This window comes from Somniosus microcephalus, chromosome 5, assembly GCF_052327205.1.
Source record: "Somniosus microcephalus isolate GS21.2 chromosome 5, FLI_Smic_1.0, whole genome shotgun sequence".
Classification (NCBI taxonomy): Eukaryota; Metazoa; Chordata; class Chondrichthyes; order Squaliformes; family Somniosidae; genus Somniosus; species Somniosus microcephalus.
This window is the reverse complement of record NC_140991.1, coordinates 236,313,899-236,334,452: the sequence shown is the minus strand read 5'-3', so window position 1 is coordinate 236,334,452 and position 20,554 is coordinate 236,313,899. Positions and strand designations below refer to the sequence as shown.

Genomic DNA, 20,554 nt, shown 5'->3' with positions numbered 1-20,554 from the left:
TTTAACAGAGAGCACTTATTGTTTTGGTGGTACAGTATTGCCCATCGGCCTGAATACAATCATAGAATGATACAGCACAAAAGGAGACCCATTGTGCCTGTGCCAGCTCTTAGAGCTATCCAATTAGTCCCACTCCCCTGGCCTATCCCCATAGCCCAGCAACTTTTTTGTTTCAAGTGTTTATCCAATTCCCCTTTGAAATTTATTATTGAATCTGCTTCCACCACCCTTTTAGGTAGTGCATTCCAGATCATAACAACTCGCTGCGTAAACAAATTTCTTCTCATCTCACCTTTGTTTCTTTTGCCAATTACTTTAAATCTGTGTCACCTGATTACCGACCCTTTTTCCACTGGAAACAGTTTCTCAAAACCCTTCATGAATTTGAACACCTCTATTAAATCTCCCTTAACCTTCCCTGCACTAAGGAGAACAAACCCCAACTTCTCTAGTCCCTCCATGGAATTGAAGTCCGCATCCCTGGTACCATTCTAGTAAATCTCCCCTGCATCCTCTCTAAAGCCTTGACAACCTTCCTAAAGTGGTGCCCAGAATTGGACACAATGCTCTAGCTGGGACATAACCACTGATTTATAAAGGTTTAGTATAACATCCTTGCTTTTGTACTCTATACCTGTTTATAAAGCCAAGGGTCTGATATGCTTTTTTAACAGTCTTCTCAACTTGTCTTGCCACCTTCAAAAATTTGTATACGTACACCCCAGATCACTCTGTTCCTGCAACTCCTTTAAAATTGTACCATTTAGTTTATATTGCCTCGCCTCATTCTTCCTACCAAAATAAATCAATTCACACTTCTCTGCGTTAAATTTAATCTGTCATGTGTCTGGCCATTTCACTAGTCTATGTCTTCTTGAAATCTGTTACTATCCTCCCCATTGTTTACTAGAGTCGCAATGCAGATTCCGCCCACTAAGGGGCACAATGGACATGATCTTCACTGTGCGTCAATTACAAGAGCAATACAGGGAACAGCACCAACCGCTGTACATGGCCTTCTTTGATCTCACAAAGGCCTTCGACACTGTCAACCGTGAGGGATTATGGAATGTCCTCCTCAAATTCGGCTGCCTTCAAAAGTTTGTCACCATCCTCCGCCTGCTTCACGACGACATGCAAGCCGTGATCCTGACCAACGGTTCCATCACGGACACCGGGGTCAAGCAAGGCTGTGTCATCGCACCAACGCTCTTCTCGATCTTCCTTGCTGCAATGCTCCATCTCACCCTCAGTAAGCTCCTCGTGTCAGCTAATTTACAGAACAAACAGGAAACTGTTCAACCTCCGTCGCCTCCAGTCCAGAACCAAGGTCGTCGCATCCTCTGTCGTTGAATTACAGTTTGTGCTCACTCAGAACAACACCTTCACTGAAGCGTATGAGAGCATGGGCCTTACACTAAACATCCATAAGACCTGCCCCCGCCACACAGTACTGCCCCCCGATTATCAAAATCCATGACAAGGCCTTGGACAACGTGGACCACTTTCCATACCTCGGGAGCCTACTGTCAACAAGGGCAGATGTCGATGACGAAGTCCAACACCGCCTTCAGTGTGCCAGTGCAGCCTTCAGTCGCCTGAGGAACAGAGTGTTTGAAGACCAGGACCTCAAACCCGGCACTTAGCTCATGGTCTACAGAGCAGCAGTGATACCCGCCCTGCTGTATGCCTCAGAGACATGGACCATGTACAGCAGGCACCTCAAAGCACTGGCGAGGTACCACCAAGATCCTGCAAATCCATTTGCAGGATAGGTGCACCAACGTCAGTGTTCTCGCTCAGTCCAACATCCCCAGCATCGAAGCTTTGACCACGCTCGATCAGCTCCGATGGACAGATCACAGCGTCTGCACACCCGGTACGACACTCCCAAAACAAGCGCACTACTCGGAGCTCTGACATGGCAAGAGACCTCCAGGTGGGCAGAGGAAACGCTTCAAGGACACCCTCAAAGCCTCCTTGAAAAAGTGCAACTTCCCCACCGACACCTGGGAATCCCTGGCCCAAGACCGCACAAAGTGGAGGAGAAGCATCCGGGAAGGCGCCGAACACCTCGAGTCTCTTCGCAAGGAGCGCACGTCAAACCAAGCACCCCAGCAATCCGCCCCTTCAACCACCGTCTGCCCCACCTGTGACAGAGACTGTAGGTCCCGCATTGGACTCATCAGTCACCTGAGAATTAATTTTTAATGTGGATGCAAGTCATCCTCGGTTCAGAGGGACTGCCTAAGAAGACATTTCCAATTTTCGTGTCATCTGCAATCTTTGGAGTTATGCTCTGTATACCCATGTCCAGGTCATTAAAGGATATCAAAAAGAGCAGTGATCCTAATACCGAACCCTGGGGGACACCACAATATACTTACCTCCAGTCTGCAAAGCAACCATTCACCACTACTCTCTGCTTTCTGTCCCTTAGCCAATTTCGTATCCATGCTGCCACTGCCCTTTAATCCCATGGGCTTTAATTTTGCTAGCCTATAATATGGTACTTTATCAAACGCAATTTGAAAGTCCATATACACATCAATTGCACTACCTTCATCTAATCTGTGCTGGCTGTCATTATCAACCCATATTTTTCCAAGTGACAATTAAATTTGTCTTGGATCATTCTCTCCACTGTTTCCCACCACAGCGTTAGGATGACTGGCCTGAAGTTGCTGGATTTATCCCTCTCTTTTTTGAACAGAGATGTAACATTTGCAATCCTCCAGTCCTCTGGCACCCCTCCCACATCTAAGGAGTACTGGAAGATTGTGGCCAGAGTCTCCACAATTTCCACTCTTACTTCTCTCAGCAACCTAGGATGCATCCCATCCGGACCAGGCGATATTTCTACTTTGAGCACTACCAATCTTTTAGGTGCCTTCTCTTTATTTTATCTATATGTATCCCATCCAACGTCTCTACCTCCTCCTCCTCCTTTACTGTGACATTGGCAGCATCCTCTTCTTTAGTGAAGACAGATGCATAGGTCAGCCAAATTTTAATTAGACCAGTAGGGTCTGAATAGGACAGGAGAGGATCTCCCAATGACGTGCACTTTTTTTGATCTCTCTTTTCTGTTGTACTTTATCCGATGCATCCTCAGTTAGAAGCTACATTAACGTCCTGTGTCAACCTTAAACAGCAACAGCTGAGAAGTAGCTGAGGGTGTGAAGCTGCTCTGACGTGCTTGTGCGCGCGCGCCAGCGAAGACACTAGCCGCCTAACTGGGCGCGTGCGTGAGGCGTTGCTGAGAGCGAGCCGGAGCAGAGGGAGGCGGTTAGAGGGGGAGGGGGAAAGAGTGAGTGAGAGACAGCAGCTGCGACACGGCCTGGCCCCAGACAGACAGACAGACAAGGCTCCTGCACGGCGCCTTCTTGTATCCATCCCGCTGAGTGGCGTTGGCCGCGGAAAATGAGGATGTCGAGGAGAGGACGCAGTTCAGCGGAAGGCGGCGGCGCTGAGGAGGAGCGGGCTCGGCTGCCACCGGTCAGGAATCCCTTTGTACATGACATCCGCTTCTCGGCGCTGCAAAAAGCCAAGGTAAGGAGAGCAGGGATGGAGCTGCCGTTGCCCGACCCGCGGGGCCGTGCGCTCTGCACCCACTCTGGGCATTGGACGAGTCCTCGCTCCTGCTGTGTGCTGCTCCCCGATCTGCACGTTGTGCCGCCGCTGCAAACACCGGTCTGTCGCTCTCTTATTTTTCTTCTATCTTCATCCCCCTTCAGTCAGATACCGTAATTCAGGCCCCGGCAGTGACAATGCCCCAGCACCGATGAAATAGATCTACAAGTGATGGGAAGCAACCCCCTTCTCTTATTCCCGGCGTTAATTCAACCTCATAGTTCGGTTCCACAGTTGCTGCAAACGGACTGGCTCCATTGCAGACGTGCAGAGTTCTAATTTTTAATTCAAATATTTGTATTGGATTTTTATTTTGGTTTGGATCTTTTATCACTATATATTTTGAGGCATGGGAAAGATTTCTGGCATAGTTTGCAATTCTATTTTTCTTTTGTCTGCACAAAGCTAAGGTAACGGGGTCGTGTAATAACTAGACCGGATTTAACAGTGCTATTATTATACTGTAAATACCACGGACTTGCAAAGTCTGAGCAGAAATTTAAACGCAGTTGTGGTACATCCGTTACGTGTCTTTTGCTTCAGGCTTATATTGCTTGTTCCCTTAAGGAAGCTGCCAGCTGTGCATACCGTACCTCTGGGAAACCACTGCACACAATGTTTAGCTTCGTGTTGTCTATAGTACCAGATCACAGCGACGCCATTTGCTAATGTGCTCCACTAAGTTTGACAGTACTACACTTTTAATTGTATTCCGTATTTGCAATTTGATATGCACGGAGGGCTTCTTCCTGACATTGCAATCGATTACAAAGGATTTACTTTTTGAGGTTCAGATACTCGGCGGGATTAGATTATAATTATCGTTCGTGATACTTTTATTGTACTAATCGGTGGAGTAAAAACAATAGGGTATCTAGATTGAGTTTCGTTGCCTTGTGTTGCAGAAAGCTAAGCTGGTAATGGACAACATCATTAGTCGGTCTTTACACGTGTGAGCAGCTAAGGTGTTTGTCAGGCAAACGGTTTATACGAGCGATAGGAGTAATATTATTTAGCAAAGGGTAATCTCATTGAATGTCAATTTACTGCCGATACGTTCCTGCTGATTCAACTGTGTGTGTGTTGGTTCTATAGGCCCTAGGGAGTTGCAACTGGTGTTTCAGAACAAACTTGCAGACGTGCTGGTGACTGACTCACTGATTCTTGTACAGTACCATGTAATACAGTGAGAAAAAAAATGAAGTGACATTCTATAAGTGTAGGCCTGGAATATTTTCTTCTTCTTTGTATAACAAGCATATTGTTTGGCAAAAATTTTACAAGCATATTGTTTATGCAACCTCTTGTTTATAACATTTCTCTTGTGCTCCCTTTGTATATGTGCACCCTGGAGCATTGGCCTCAATAGCAGATGATTGCAAAATTGAATTGCATCTTTTACACTCATTCATAATTTCCAACCTTTGTTTAACTTCAGCCAGTTTTTAACTGGATCACGAGATAGAGCACTATGCAGCAACTGAATATTCTGTCAGGGAAGGAAAAAATGATGCGCACAAACTTTGTGTGCTGTGAAGCTTCTCCCATTCCAAAAGGATAGAAAATTTATGGTGGTTGCATTGTAAAAATATAAATACTGTTTCATAGCTAGTCATTATACACAGTTACTTTTATACAGAAAAAGCACCATCCATCTGGACTACACACAACTCACTGCTTTCTAATCGAGCTGCTGGCATTTGGTGAGAGGGATGACCTAAATTGATTGTACAGAGAAACAATTTGGGCAGTAAATCTATTTGCTTATCAATGTAAGGGATGCTATAGCTGAGAATGGGGTTAATTTTATCACCCACTCTTCACATTAGTCATTGCTCAGTTGGCTGTTGTATGGGCCAGATGAAGAGCAAAGTTCCCTCCATGCTGCCCCAACAAATGTGGCTTAACTCCAAGTTTGAAAGAGCAGCAGATATTACACAGATCACCCTTTTGGTTTCTCTAGGTGAGTTTGCCAGTTTGTGGTGAATTAGGGGCAATTTTATGCTGCCAGAACCAACTTTAAATGGGTTTTACATATGAAAATAAAGGTGAGAAAACACCATCAAATATTCAATCAACAGTGTAATCTTGTATACTGTTCACCCACCCTCTAACCATGTTACCTCTTGGGAGAGGGTAACATAAAGGTTGACAATTCAGGGCAAACTGAGAAATTCCTGTCTGACTCCAAGACAATGAAGCAAGTTCCAAGATCACTGTTCTCTGAGATTTGTCCTAATCACAACTAATTAGCAACTTGACCCCTGTAACTGTTTAAGAATTTATCAACTGCTTTTTTTGATATATATAAATGACCTGGATATTGTAATACAGGGTAGAATTTCTAAATTTGCCGATGGCACCAAACTTGGGGATGTGACAAACAGTGAGGATGATACCAATTGACTGCAACAGGACATAGAAAGGCAGACAAGTGGCAGATGGAATTTAATACAGAGAAGTGTGAGGTGATACATTTTGGCAGAAGGAACAGGGAGAGGCAATATACACTTAATGGCACAGTTTTAAAGAGTGTGCAGGGACAGAGGGACCTGGGAGTTAATGTGCCTTGGTCCCTGAAGGTGGCAGGACATATTGAGAGAGTGGTTAGCAAAGCATATGGGATCTTGGGCTTCATAAATAGAGGTATTGAGTACAAAAGTAGAGAAGTTAAGCTGAACCTTTATAAAGCGCTGGTTAGGCCACAACTGGAGTATTGCGTCCAGTTCTTGCCACCACACTTTAGGAAGAATGTGAAGACACTTGAGAGGATGCAGAGGAGATTTACCAGAATGGGATGGGGGATCTTAGCTACAGGGACAGGTTGGAGAAGCTGGATTTGTTTTCATTAGAGCAAAGGAGGTTGAGGGGTGATTTGATAGAGGTGTACAAGATTATGATGGGTTTGGATAAGCTAGATGGGGAAATGCTGTTCCCACTAGTTGATGGTACAAGGACTAGGGGACACAGATTTAAGGTTTTGGGCAAGAGATACAGGGGGAACGTGAGGGGAAAACTTTTTTACGCAGCGTGGTGAGGACGTAGGACGTGGAACTTGCTGTCGATGGAAGTGGTGGAAGCGGAGACACTCAATGTTTTCAAGGGGAGACTGGATAGGCACTTGAGGGAACTAAACTTGCAGGGCTACGGGGATAGAGCGGGGGAATGGGACTAACTGGATTGCTCTACAGAGAGCTGGCACAGACTCGATGGGTCGAATGGCCTCCTTCTGTGCCTCTGACTGACTAAAAGCCTGTAGTGGTTCCTTACTCACCATGTGACTTGGCAATTTGTTCTGGAGGATGATGACACTCTTCAAAAAGAAACCCTAACCTTACTCTTTGCCTATGGATTTTATAGGCATGATTTCTAATACTACTATGCATATCCATTTCAAATAACCTTTCTAACCTGCCTATCCAGTCCTTCACTTTAAAAACCTCATTCATATCCACTCCAAAGTAAATATCCCTAGCTCTTGTAGCTTAACCTTATAATTGAGCTCTAAGCTTTGGTATCCTTCTGGTTGCCCTCCTCTCCATCTTCTCCAGCAGTTTAATATCCTGTGTGTTTCTCTCTCTCTCTCTCTCTCTCTCTCTCTCTCCTATTGCCCCCCCCCCCCCCCCCCCCCCCCCCCCCAAAGTCTCTTGCATAATCAGTTACATTATGGAGATTACTAACTCCAAGTGCATGGCACTATATTTGTTCTCTCTAATGACATCTGCCACACACTAGCCTCTTAACTTACATAAATATTGATTGGTCTGACTTATGAACCATCTGTGAATTTAAGAATGGTTCCATTTTAGCCCTCTTTTACATTGTTAATGAAAATGAAGAACAGGATTGGTCCCATCACAGAGCCTTGGGGAACTCTATTTGTAACCAGGCCCCAATCAGATCCATTCCCATTCATAATAACCCTCATATTCAGCCAGTTATCTATTGAATGTAATAGCAGTCCTATAATCCCGTGTGTATGACTGTCTGATACCCTGTGGTATCGAGGAACCTTGGTATGATATCCATTGGGATATAGAAATGGTCTTCTGTGAATATTAAGGTTTGTATTGCATGATAATATTTGCAACTTCCTGTTGTACAGTTGATGCCTTCTGTCGCCAAATATTGCCGAATGCAGAAATAGTTTTCTCAAGTATTAAAACACATAAAAAGACAGGCAATTTAATACAGAAAATAAAATTGAATTACATCTTTTGTATATGGCCTTAAGGTTAACAACATAGGCTGATCCAGCCTAAAGATAAGGCAGCTCAGGAAAGACTAAAGTACCTTATCTTTGGCATTGTAAGATCTTTGACTAAATGCAGCGCCCTGCTTAGGTTTTCAAAATGGTGGGTATAAGCACAAGCCAGTCACCTTAAATAACTGAGTGTCATAGTGTTCAATTTATATACAGTAAACAGTTATGCCATTGAGATTGTTGAATGTTTATGACATAATCATTCTGTTCTTGCCTTGTATTCATTTGCCAGCTATCTTTTGCTGTATGTGTGTTCAGGCATCACCAACTAGGTAGGCTTAACAACATTTTGAAAGTTCTAAAAGGAGTGGATATCTTTTAGCTAGTGCATTGAAAATCCTCTGCTAGGTATTTTGTATCAAAACTGATTTTACAGACATAAACAGCCATTTACAAAATAAATTGTGCAAAATATGTAGGTGAGTGGACCAATGGCAGATAAAATTTGCTATGAGCAAGTACTGAATATTGGAAGGAAAAGTGGGCAACCTAGGTAGTCCGTGAAGGTGGTGAAACTGCTACGGATAAAATTGAAAGATACTTGAGTCTTGGTAGACTTGACACTCAACGTGTCCTTCCAATGTATGCTCAAACTGATAAAAGGCAAAATTAGCCCTCCTGTCAGGAAGCCCTTCTGAATGGAATGGACTTCTGGATAATGTAATGGAGATGAATACCCTGGATTCATCCAAGTACCTATCGAATGATGCAGTGGTGGGACTTGAGGGTATTTTGGGATGGATGTACCAAACAAGTTGTATGGCTTTCTTCTTTAACTAGCTTGTGATTTGTAGCTAAGGCTTCTGTATCATGATCAATATTCTGCAGAATATACTTTCATTGTCATTATTCATGAAGTACCAGTTTGATGTTCCGTTTTGCATTTAAGATTTAAAAAAAAATGTAGCCACATTGTCTTTGGGTTTGTATTGGTGTAGGAATGATAATGAAAGGATAATTGATGAGGGTGGATGAGAGTAGTGCAGTTGATATGTATATGAAACTTTCAAAAATCGTTTGAAGTACCACATAATAGGCTTGTTAGCAAAATTGAAGCCCATGGGATAAAAGGGGCAGTAGCAACATAATACAAAATTGGCTAAGGGATAGCAAACAGAGAATTGTGGTGACTGGCTGTTTTTCAGACGAAGGGAGATATACAGTGGCGTTCTCCAAGGTTCAGTGCTAGGACCACTGCTGTTTTTGATATCCATTAATGATTTGGACTTTGGGTTGGGGGGGTACAGGACACAATTTCAAAATTTGCAGATGACACAAAACTTGGAAGTGTAGTAAGCAGTGAGGAAGATAGTAATAGACTTCAGGAAAACATAGGCTGTTAGAATGGGTGGACACATGGCAGATGAAATTCACCACAGTAGTGTGAGGATGCATTTTGGTAGGAAGAATGAGACCATGCACACTAAAGGGTACAATTTTAGAGGTTGCAAGAACAGGGAGACCTTGAGGTCACTTGTGCACAAATCTTTGAAGGTGGCAGGACAGGTTAACAAAACAGTTAATAAAGCATATGGGATCCTGGGCTTTATAAAGAGGCATAGAGTACAAAACTAAGGAAAATTATGCTAAACCTATATAAAACATTAGTTCGACCCCAGCTGGAGTATTGTGTCCAATTCTTGGCACCACACTTTAGGAAGTACGTGAAGGCTTTGGAGAGGGTACGGAAGAGATTTACCAGAATGGTTCCAAGGATGAAGGAATAGTTACGTGGATAGACTAGAGAAGCTGGTGGTGTTCTTCTTGGAGCAGAGAAGGCGAAGAGGAGATTTGATAGAGGTGTTTAAAATCATGAAGGGTTTAGATCGAGTAAATAAAGAGAAACTGTTTCCAATGGCTGAAGGGTTGATAACGAGAGGATACAGATTTAAGGTGACTGGCAAAAGAACCAGAGGAAAAACGTTTTTATGCAACGAGTGGTTTGGATTTGGAATGCACTGCCTGATAGGGCAGTGGATACAGAGTCAATAGTAGCCTACAAAAGGGAATTGGATAAATACTTGAAGACTTGGATCCTACATCTTGGGAAAGATGCACTGCTTAAATTTGCATAAAATAGCTTTTTCCCCCCCTCTGGTTAATTTAGCTAAATGGCTCCATTTATGACCTAGAGATCTCAAGTTATTTTAATGGTGAATCTCCTGTTCCACTGTCCAATGCATATTAAATGACAAAAGTCAGAACATGAAGTCTTGAAGTTATGATATAGAAAAGACTTATAAGATATGTATGTTGGAGTCACTAACTGTTGTCAAAGGTATTGCTAAATGAAATAATTTGTATTGGTAAACTTAGAATTTTTTTCTAAACCAACAATTTTCAGAAGTGCACTTTTTTCCATCAAAATTGAAGTTAGTTCTTATCACAATTATCACAAAATTTGGGCTATGATATCTTTTACAGTTCAAGCCTCTTCCTAGCACAGCAAAAGTTAGTCTCCATAGACAAGAGTGTAATTCCTATGAACTGAAACTTGACCTTGTGTATGAAGGGCAAGCAATAAACACTTGCACTATTGGGCTATGCAGTAGAAACAGTATGTAATACCAGTATATATTACTGATCTCTCTAATTCAGTGGGAAGGACCATGCTCGCAGACTATGTAGTTTAGGCTAAAAAGTGCTAGTCTACACTTGATTCAAATTAGATAAGTCAGGTTTTGTTCATTAAATTCTGACTTTTTTTATATTAGTTCAAATTATTGGCAAATTCAAGTTTTTAGTGCAAAAGGGGTGGCTGAAGATAAAGGTAGGCCTTAGTGAGAGAAGTGGCCGGAGATAAAGGTAGGCCCGGAGCCTGGAGGGAGCGCGCACATCAGGGAGTGAGGTCAAAAAAACTAAAGTGACGTTAGCACGGGAAGAAACTGATTGAGTTTTTTTAAGTCTTGAGTTTATTTCTGTTAAGTTAATTAATAGTCTATTAAATAGAGGCATATCAGGCCACCTCAGTCCCGTGGAATGCACATTTTGTGCCATGTGGGAACTCCAGGACACCTCCCGTGTCCTGGACAACCACATGTGCAGGAATTGTCGTCAGCTGGAGAAGTTCAAGCTCCGGGTTTTGGAGCTTGAGCAGCAGCTAGCATCAGTGAGGCTGAGCGCTATGTGGATAGCACGTTTCAGGAGGTGGTCACCCTGCAGCTTAAGGGTGTGCAGGCAGAGAGGGAATGGGTGACCGCCAGACAGACGAGGAGGACCAGACAGGTAATGTAGGAGTCCCCTGAGTGCATCTCACTCTCTAACCAGTATTTAGTTTTAAATATTGGTGAGGGCGATGGTTGCTCTGGGCAGTACAGGTAGTGTCAAGTCCATGGCACCACGGGGTGGCTCAGCTGTACCGGGGAGGGAGTAAGATTGGGAAAGCAATAGTTCGGGAAATAGACAGGCATTTCTGCGGCTGCAGACATGATTCCAGGATGGTATGTTGCCTCCCTGGTGTCGGGGTCAAGGATGTTACTGAGCGGCTGCAGAACATTGAAGGGGGAGGGTGAACAGGTGACGACAATTCCTGCACATGTGGTTGTCCAGGACACGGGAGGTGTCCTGGAGTTCCCACATGGCACAAAATGTGCATTCCACAGGACTGAGGTGGCCTGCTATGCCTCTATTTAATAGACTATTAACTAACTTAACAGAAATAAACTCAAGACTTAAAAAAAACTCGATCAGTTTCTTCCCCTGTGCTAACGTCACTTTAGTTTTTTTTTTACCTCACTCCCTGATGCGCGCACTCCCTCCAGGCCGGATCCGGGCCTACCTTTATCTCCGGCCACTTCTCTCTCACAGGCCTACCTTTATCTCCGGCCGCCCCATATCTGTATCAACGACAAAGGTAGAAAGAGGGATGAGGTCCTGCAAGCAGGTTTTGGGGAGCTAGGAAAGAGATTAATAAGCAGGACCTCAAAGGTCTGTTCCTGGGACTAGGGACAGGGTCACTGGCAAGGCTTGGAAGCTAAGCAGAGCCAGGCCTGGTTAGTACCTGGAGGGGTGACCATCAGGGAAGACCAGGTGCAGAAGGTCACGGAAGGAGCCCCGAGGAGGGGCGGTTGGTGAAAAGGTCACGGAAGGAGGAGCGGCTGGTGAGCAGGCCCGGGCGTTGGGCTGAAGATTGTCGGACAGGAGGAATGGTGGAAATGGAATGGCGGCGCGCACCGACGCAGCGGCTTTGCTTCTCCCAGTCATGGGAGCTTGCAAGATCACATTTCGTTGTTTATGTACTTGTGCAATGACAATAAAGTTGAATTATTATTATTATTAAGGTAGTAATCTCCGGATTGCTCCCGGTGCCATGAGCTAGTGCGTATAGAAATAGGAGGATAGAGCAGATGAATGCGTGGCTGGACAGATAGTGCAGGAGGGAGGGCTTTAGATTCCTGGGACATTGGGTCCAGTTCTGGGGGAGGTGGGACCTGCACAGGCCGGACGGGTTGCATCTCAACAGAACCGTGACCAATACCCTCGTTGGGGGGGGGGGGGTTTGCTAGTGCTGTTGGGAAAGCTTTAAACTAACTTGGCAGGATGTAGCATTAGAAAGGAGAAACGAGGTGCACAAAAGATTGGGAGAGACAGATCGCACTAGAGTAAGAAATAGTATCGTATTAGGTGGGGTTAGACTAAGAGAGAATACAGGAACATCTAAGATAGGTTTACAGTGCATGTGTGTAAATGCACGAAGTGTAGTAAATAAGGTTGGTGAGCTGCAGGTGCAAATAGCCACATGGGAATATGATGTCGTGGTGATAATGGAGACCTGGCTCAAAAAAGGGCTGGATTGGGTACTAAATATTCTCGGTATAAGGTATTCAGGAAAGATAGGGAAGGAAAAAAAGGTGTGGTGGCTGTATTGATTAAGGAGAATATTACAGTGCTGGAGCGAGAGGATGTCCTGGAAGGGTCAAGGACAGAATCTATTTGGTTAGAGTTAAGAAATAATAGAGGTGCCAATACACTGCTAGATGTATCTATAGGCTACCAACTAGTGGGAGGGATATAGAGGAGCAAATTTGAAGGGAAATTAGAGAGAGGTGCAAGATCTATAGAGTAGTGAAAATGTGAAACTTCAATTATCCTAATGTAGACTGGGATAGTAATAGTGTAAAGGGCAGGAAGGAGGAAGAATTTCTGAAGTGTGTTCAGGTGTTTCAGATGTAAGAAGCCACACAACACCAGGTTATAGTCCAACAGCTTTATTTGAAATCACAAGCTTTCGGAGCGCTGCTCCTTCGTCAAGTGAAGGAGCAGTGCTCCGAAAGCTTGTGATTTCAAATAAAGCTGTTGGACTATAACCTGGTGTTGTGTGACTTCTTACATTTGTCCACCCCAGTCCAACATCGGCATCTCCACACCACAGGTGTTTCAGGCCCAATGAGGAAGCAGGTATTGGTGGGTCAAGGGGAGCAAGTGTCAGTAGGATAACATTTAGGGAACAGTGATCATAGTATCATAAAGTTTAGATTGCTCCTTGTCCTTTTCCATAGCCAATCTAGAGTAAAAATACTTAATGGAGGAGGGCCAATTTCAGTGGGTTGAGAACGGATATAGCCCCGGTAAATTAGAATCAAAGATTGGCAGGCAAAACTGTAATCGAATAATGGGCTGCCTTTAAAGAAGTGATGGTTTGGGTACAGTCAAGGAGGGGGAAAAGTAGGGCAACCAAAGTAAGATGAAGCAGAAAAAGGGGGCGTATGACCGATGTAAGGTTGAGAATACAAGTGAGAACCAACCTGAATATAGAAAGTTCAGAGGGAAGTGAAAAAGGAATAAAGAGGGGCAAAGAGAGAGTATGAGAATAGACTGGCAGCTAACATATAAAAGGCAATTCAAAAGTCTTCTATAGGCATATAAATAGTAAACGAGTAGTAAGAGGAGGGGTGGGGCCGATTAGGGACCAAAAAGGAGACCTACCCATGGAGGCAGAGGGCATAGCTGAGGTACTTTGCATCTGCCTTTACCAAGGAAGAAGATGCTGCCAAAGTCATAGTAAAGGGGAAGTAGTGGAGATATGGATGGAATAAAAATTGATGAGGTACTGGAAAGGCTGGCTGTATTTAAAGTTGATAAGTCACCAGAACCGGATGGGTGTATCCTGGGATGCTGAGGGAAGTTAAGATGGAACTAGCAGAAGTACTGGCCATAATCTTCCAATCCTCCTTTATATACAAGAGTGGTGCCAGAGGATTGGAGAATTGCAAATGTTACACCATTGTTCAAAAAATGGTGCAAGGATATACCCAGCAACTACAGGCCAGTCGGTTTAACCTTGGTAGTGGAGAAGCTTTTAGAAACAATAATCGGGGACAAAATTAATTCACTTGGACAAGTGTGGATTAATTAAAGAAAGCCAGCATGGATTTGTTAAAGGTAAATTGTGTTTAACTAACTTGATAAGAGTTTTTTGATGAGGTAACAAAGGGTTGATGAGGGCAATGCGGTTGACATGGTGTACATGGACTTCCAAAAGACTTTTGATAAAGTGCCACATAATAGGCTTGCCAGCAAAGTTGAAGTCCATGGAAAAGGGACAGTGGCAGCATGGATGCAAAATTGGCTAAGTGACAGGAAACGGAGAGTGGTGGTGAACGGTTGTTTTTCGGACTGGAGGAAGGTATACAGTGGTGTTCTCCAGGGGTTGGTACTAGGACCACTGCTTTTCTTGATATATTAATGACTTGGGTGTACAGGGCACAATTTCAAAATTGGCAGATGACACAAAACTTGGGAGTATAGTGAACAGTGAGGAGGATAGTGATAGACTTCAAGAAGACATAGATAGGCTGGTGAAATGAGCGGACAGATGGCAGATGAAATTTAAGGCAGAAAAGTGCAAATTGATACATTTTGGTAGGAAAAACGAGGAGAGGCAATATAAACTGAAGGGTACAATCCTAAAGTGGGTGCATGAACAGAGAGACCTGGGGGTATATGTGCACAAATCATTGAAGGTGGCAGGGCAGGCTGAGAAAGCGGTTAAAAAAAATACGGGATCCTGGGCCGCCTTAAATAGAGGCAAAGAGTACAAAAGCAAGGAAGTTATGAAACACTGGTTTGGCTTCAACTGGAGTATTGTGTCCAATTCTGGGCATCGCATTTTAGGAAGGATGTGAAGGCCTTAGAGAGGGTGCAGAAAAGATTTACGAGAATGGTGGCAGGAATGAGGGACTTCAGTTACGTGGATTGACGAGAGCTGCCGGATTTGTTCTCCTTGGAGCCGAGAAGGTTGAGAGGAGATTTGTTAGAGGTGCTCAAAATCATGAGGGGTCTAGACAGAGTAGATAGAGAGAAACTGTTCCCATTGGCGGAAGGGTTGAGAACCAGAGGGCACAGATTTGAGGTGATTGGCAGAAGAACCAAAGGCAACATGAGGAAAAACGTTTTTGCATAAACTCATTTAATACAGTGTGTGTGCATAATTTAGGCTATGAAAATATGAAAATTTATGCCTTGGATATCCCCTTACACTGATCAAAGCAGGCCCTGTACCCGCTTGCATCAGCTGTAAGACTTGTGTGGGCAATTGCTGGCCAGTCGCTGGGCAAATAGCCCAACTCTGCGCCAGCGATTGCTTTTTCGGGGCCCCCGCAGATGGCTGTCAACGCGTATGTTGATAGGCCGCAAGTTCTGGATTTCCCAAACTTGCGAAGCATTTCAAAGGGAATATGATGGTGTACTCAGACACACACCGCGATTTCAGGGCCAGTATGTCAACATGGCTCAGTAGAGTCCTGCCTTACTGCAGTGATTTGAACATGCAGTGCAAGTGAATGAACTGCATGGGCTGAGCTAAGACCAAGCAAAAGTCTGTCATTAATTCCCAGGTTCAGCTTCTGGAAGTTATAGAACTGTTGATCAAAATCAGAAAAAAAGACATGTCCTGCTAATGAGGAGCAACGCCCAGCATATGAAATACCCAGGAAATGCTAATAGTGACACAATGTGCACCTACTCTGTCATACAAACACAGTATCTTCTTATCTAATAATTTTTTGTTTGTTCCTTTGACATCAAAGAGGAGAGCCAGAATGCCACCTCATTTTCTGCAGTGTGTTCTTGACTGATGAGACCAATTTTTGATAGGAATGAACATCCACAGAGTGAACAGTGGATCCTGGATGTAGTGGTTGAGCATTTTCCTCCGCATCAGCAATGAGATGGGCCTCATAGGAGGAGGAGTCTTTATAGCGGGTTTTTCACCATGCTTTATTATCTTGAGCAAGTTGTTCTCACCCATGGATGTTTATTTTGGATGTTTATTTTGCACTGTTTCAGAGTTGTTTTTAAGCAGTCTTTATATCTCTTTTGCTGTCCACCACAAGATCATTTTCCATTTGTCAATGTGCCATAAAAGATCATCTTCGGGATTCATTCATCACACATTCTTACCACATGGCCTGACCATCGTAGCTGTGCCTTCATGATCAGAGCTTCTATGCTTGGCATGTCAACTTTAAGAAAATTGGTGTCAGGGATATTGTCTTGCCATCTGATCTTCATTAGTTGTCTTAGACAACTTGGGTGAAAGTGATTCAGTTTCTTAATGTGGTGTGCATGTTGTCGTAAAGCAGGGTCTTCAGAATGGCTTTGAGCTTTGAAAACTTTGAGCATGGTCTGCAGGCTGTTGCCTTTCTTGTCCCTGAGGCACTCATGAAGTTTTCCAAAAGCTAAGCTGGCTTTGGTAGGATGCTTCTGTATCGATAGGGTGAATCTGTCCACAGCCTGAAACATAATCACTGGTGCTGATAGGGTGTAATCCTTGCCTGAGGCTGGTTGGAAGAATACCACCATCCTTTTAAGGCTGACAGTCATACCAAATTGCAGGCAAGCTGTTGCAAGTTGGTCCGTGATTGTTTACATATCCTGGGAGTGGACCACAAGAGCACAGTCATCAGCAAATAGGAGTTAATTTGTCTGGGCACAACTTGAAGAGGATTTTCCAAAGACTTTCTCTACTGACTGTGCCGAATGCCTTTGTCAGATCAACAAAAACGCAGTAAGATCTACATTTTGCTCTCTACATTTTTCTTGGCGCTGTCTGGCTGCTAAGATCATATATATAGTTGTGCAGGTTCCCTTTCTGAACCCACATTAACTGCTGGGATTTTTTTCAAAAATGTGCTGAATAAAATGATTAAGCATCAGTCTTCCAAGGATCTTTCCAGCAATGACAAGTAAAGAAAATCAATTACTATACCAAAGAATTTGCTCTTCTTTCTCTCAGGCAGTCTCATCCTATTGTAAGCTGGTGGTCATCAGAGAAAATGCTTCCATTTTAATCATAGCTAGTTCAGAAAAAAATAATTCAACGTCTGTCTGTCTGTCTGTCGATACAATCGAAAGTTACAGAGCGTACCTACACGCGCGTTACCTCAAAAGAAAGCTTACGATTCCAGAACGGTCATAAGCGTATTTACGTTTCGGTGAGACGAAAAATTGCGCCCTTGGTATCCAAAAAACGGTCAAAAATCCGCTCATTAGCATCGAGTGATGTCGAGGTTGACCAACCGTACGGTCGAGCGACCCGACGGTCGACCAATCGCTGCGTCGCGGGGGTGGGTTCGTCGCGCGTGCCGTCCTAGAGTCGAGTGACGGGACAATTGACCAATCCTATGCTTCGGTGACATGACGGTTGACCAATCGGTGCGTGTGTGGGCGGGCCTTATCGTTCCGAAATGAGGTGAGTGGCCGCCATCTTGATTCCAAACTCTTCATTTCTTTTTCCCGCTTTCTGCGTGTTTCTTTTCAAATATACATTTCCAGCAAAAAAACAAGTTGCTTTTAAAACACATTGTTTTCAAAAAAAAGTTAATTAATTTGTACATCTTTTCTCTAACCTCTAATTTTCCTACCTTTCACCGGTTTTGTAGGCCTCGAAGCCTGGGCCTCCCCTCCGCACCCGAGCTAGGGGCCTCCCCTCCGCACCCGAGCTAGGCACCTCCCGTCCCGGTCAACAAGCGGCCCCCGATCGCCGCCATCTTTGTGAAGGCTGGAGGGGCGGGCCTGAGCCGAGTGTCGCTACCTCCTCCATCTTAGTAAAGGCGGTGGCGGCACGGAGCTCCGCGGAGCAGGTGCACGGCGGCGTCTCTCTCTCTCCTCCCTCTCTCCTCCCCCTCTCTTTTTCCCCCCCCCCCCCCCCCTCTTCTCCTCTCTCTCTCTTCCCCACGCCGCCTGAATGCGCGGGGGAAGAGGCCCGGGGCACCGTCGGCGCTTTCGGAGACTTCAACTCTGTGACGGGTGAGGAGGGTGTTTTGTTCACGGGCGGCGGGCGGGTTCCCCGGGTGCTGATCCCTAGCGGTGTGGGGCCGGAGCCCGGCTCTTACCTTGGCCCGGAGAGTGGGTGGATGGCGGGGCCCGGAGTAGCAAATCGGGCACCGGCGCCAAGATGCTATACAGAGCCTGAGCGGCCGGCGAGCTCGCAGACAAAAAACGGCAGAAAAACTGAGAGCGGCAGAGGGGAACAGTCAACAGACAGACGAAGGGGAGAGTGAAGCGGGGAGGGAGAGAGGGGGTGGGGGTCAGGGAGGGAAAGCTTACCTTCGCAGGGGTCCATTAGGCCACCCCCCCCCCCGTGTGTCTCTTCCCCCCCACCCCCCACGTCGCTCGCTCTCTTTCTCTTCCCCCCCCCCCCCCCGTTGCTCGCTCTCTTTCTCCCCCCCCCCCCCCCCAGTCGCTCGCTCTCTTTCTCCCCCCCCCCCGTCGCTCTCTTTCCCCCCCCCCCAGTCGCTCGCTCTCTTTCCCCCCCCCCCAGTCGCTCGCTCTCTTTCCCCCCCCAGTCGCTCGCTCTCTCCCCCCCAGTCGCTCGCTCTCTTTCCCCCCCAGTCGCTCGCTCTCTTTCCCCCCCAGTCGCTCGCTCTCTTTCCCCCCCAGTCGCTCGCTCTCTTTCCCCCCCAGTCGCTCGCTCTCTTTCCCCCCCAGTCGCTCGCTCTCTTTCCCCCCCAGTCGCTCGCTCTCTTTCCCCCCCAGTCGCTCGCTCTCTTTCCCCCCCAGTCGCTCGCTCTCTTTCCCCCCCAGTCGCTCGCTCTCTTTCCCCCCCAGTCGCTCGCTCTCTTTCCCCCCCAGTCGCTCGCTCTCTTTCCCCCCCAGTCGCTCGCTCTCTTTCCCCCCCAGTCGCTCGCTCTCTTTCCCCCCCAGTCGCTCGCTCTCTTTCCCCCCCAGTCGCTCGCTCTCTTTCCCCCCCAGTCGCTCGCTCTCTTTCCCCCCCAGTCGCTCGCTCTCTTTCCCCCCCAGTCGCTCGCTCTCTTTCCCCCCCAGTCGCTCGCTCTCTTTCCCCCCCAGTCGCTCGCTCTCTTTCCCCCCCAGTCGCTCGCTCTCTTTCCCCCCCAGTCGCTCGCTCTCTTTCCCCCCCAGTCGCTCGCTCTCTTTCCCCCCCAGTCGCTCGCTCTCTTTCCCCCCCAGTCGCTCGCTCTCTTTCCCCCCCAGTCGCTCGCTCTCTTTCCCCCCCAGTCGCTCGCTCTCTTTCCCCCCCAGTCGCTCGCTCTCTTTCCCCCCCAGTCGCTCGCTCTCTTTCCCCCCCAGTCGCTCGCTCTCTTTCCCCCCCAGTCGCTCGCTCTCTTTCCCCCCCAGTCGCTCGCTCTCTTTCCCCCCCAGTCGCTCGCTCTCTTTCCCCCCCAGTCGCTCGCTCTCTTTCCCCCCCAGTCGCTCGCTCTCTTTCCCCCCAGTCGCTCGCTCTCTTTCCCCCCCAGTCGCTCGCTCTCTTTCCCCCCCAGTCGCTCGCTCTCTTTCCCCCCCAGTCGCTCGCTCTCTTTCCCCCCAGTCGCTCGCTCTCTTTCCCCCCCAGTCGCTCGCTCTCTTTCCCCCCCAGTCGCTCGCTCTCTTTCCCCCCCAGTCGCTCGCTCTCTTTCCCCCCCAGTCGCTCGCTCTCTTTCCCCCCCAGTCGCTCGCTCTCTTTCCCCCCCAGTCGCTCGCTCTCTTTCCCCCCCAGTCGCTCGCTCTCTTTCCCCCCCAGTCGCTCGCTCTCTTTCCCCCCCAGTCGCTCGCTCTCTTTCCCCCCCAGTCGCTCGCTCTCTTTCCCCCCCAGTCGCTCGCTCTCTTTCCCCCCCAGTCGCTCGCTCTCTTTCCCCCCCAGTCGCTCGCTCTCTTTCCCCCCCAGTCGCTCGCTCTCTTTCCCCCCCAGTCGCTCGCTCTCTTTCCCCCCCAGTCGCTCGCTCTCTTTCCCCCCCAGTCGCTCGCTCTCTTTCCCCCCCAGTCGCTCGCTCTCTTTCCCCCCCAGTCGCTCGCTCTCTTTCCCCCCCAGTCGCTCGCTCTCTTTCCCCCCCAGTCGCTCGCTCTCTTTCCCCCCCAGTCGCTCGCTCTCTTTCCCCCCCAGTCGCTCGCTCTCTTTCCCCCCCAGTCGCTCGCTCTCTTTCCCCCCCAGTCGCTCGCTCTCTTTCCCCCCCAGTCGCTCGCTCTCTTTCCCCCCCAGTCGCTCGCTCTCTTTCCCCCCCAGTCGCTCGCTCTCTTTCCCCCCCAGTCGCTCGCTCTCTTTCCCCCCCAGTCGCTCGCTCTCTTTCCCCCCCAGTCGCTCGCTCTCTTTCCCCCCCAGTCGCTCGCTCTCTTTCCCCCCCAGTCGCTCGCTCTCTTTCCCCCCCAGTCGCTCGCTCTCTTTCCCCCCCAGTCGCTCGCTCTCTTTCCCCCCCAGTCGCTCGCTCTCTTTCCCCCCCAGTC

The 20,554-nt window shown here is 47.0% G+C and overlaps 1 protein-coding gene across 2 annotated transcripts in view; it reads left to right on the top strand.

Moving 5' to 3' along the window:
• The first annotated feature begins 3,182 nt into the window (after positions 1-3,182).
• Positions 3,183-20,554, top strand: part of LOC147117609 (lysophosphatidylcholine acyltransferase 1-like) — a 309,307-nt gene continuing 291,935 nt past the window's right edge. The window contains exon 1 of one of the 2 annotated variants that reach the window (XM_085988725.1): positions 3,183-3,552. In XM_085988725.1, coding sequence (XP_085844851.1) covers positions 3,424-3,552 — 129 coding nt within the window. In that variant the 5' untranslated portion in view covers positions 3,183-3,423. The remainder of the gene's footprint in view (positions 3,553-20,554) is intronic. The other variant, XM_085988726.1, reaches the window with a different exon arrangement.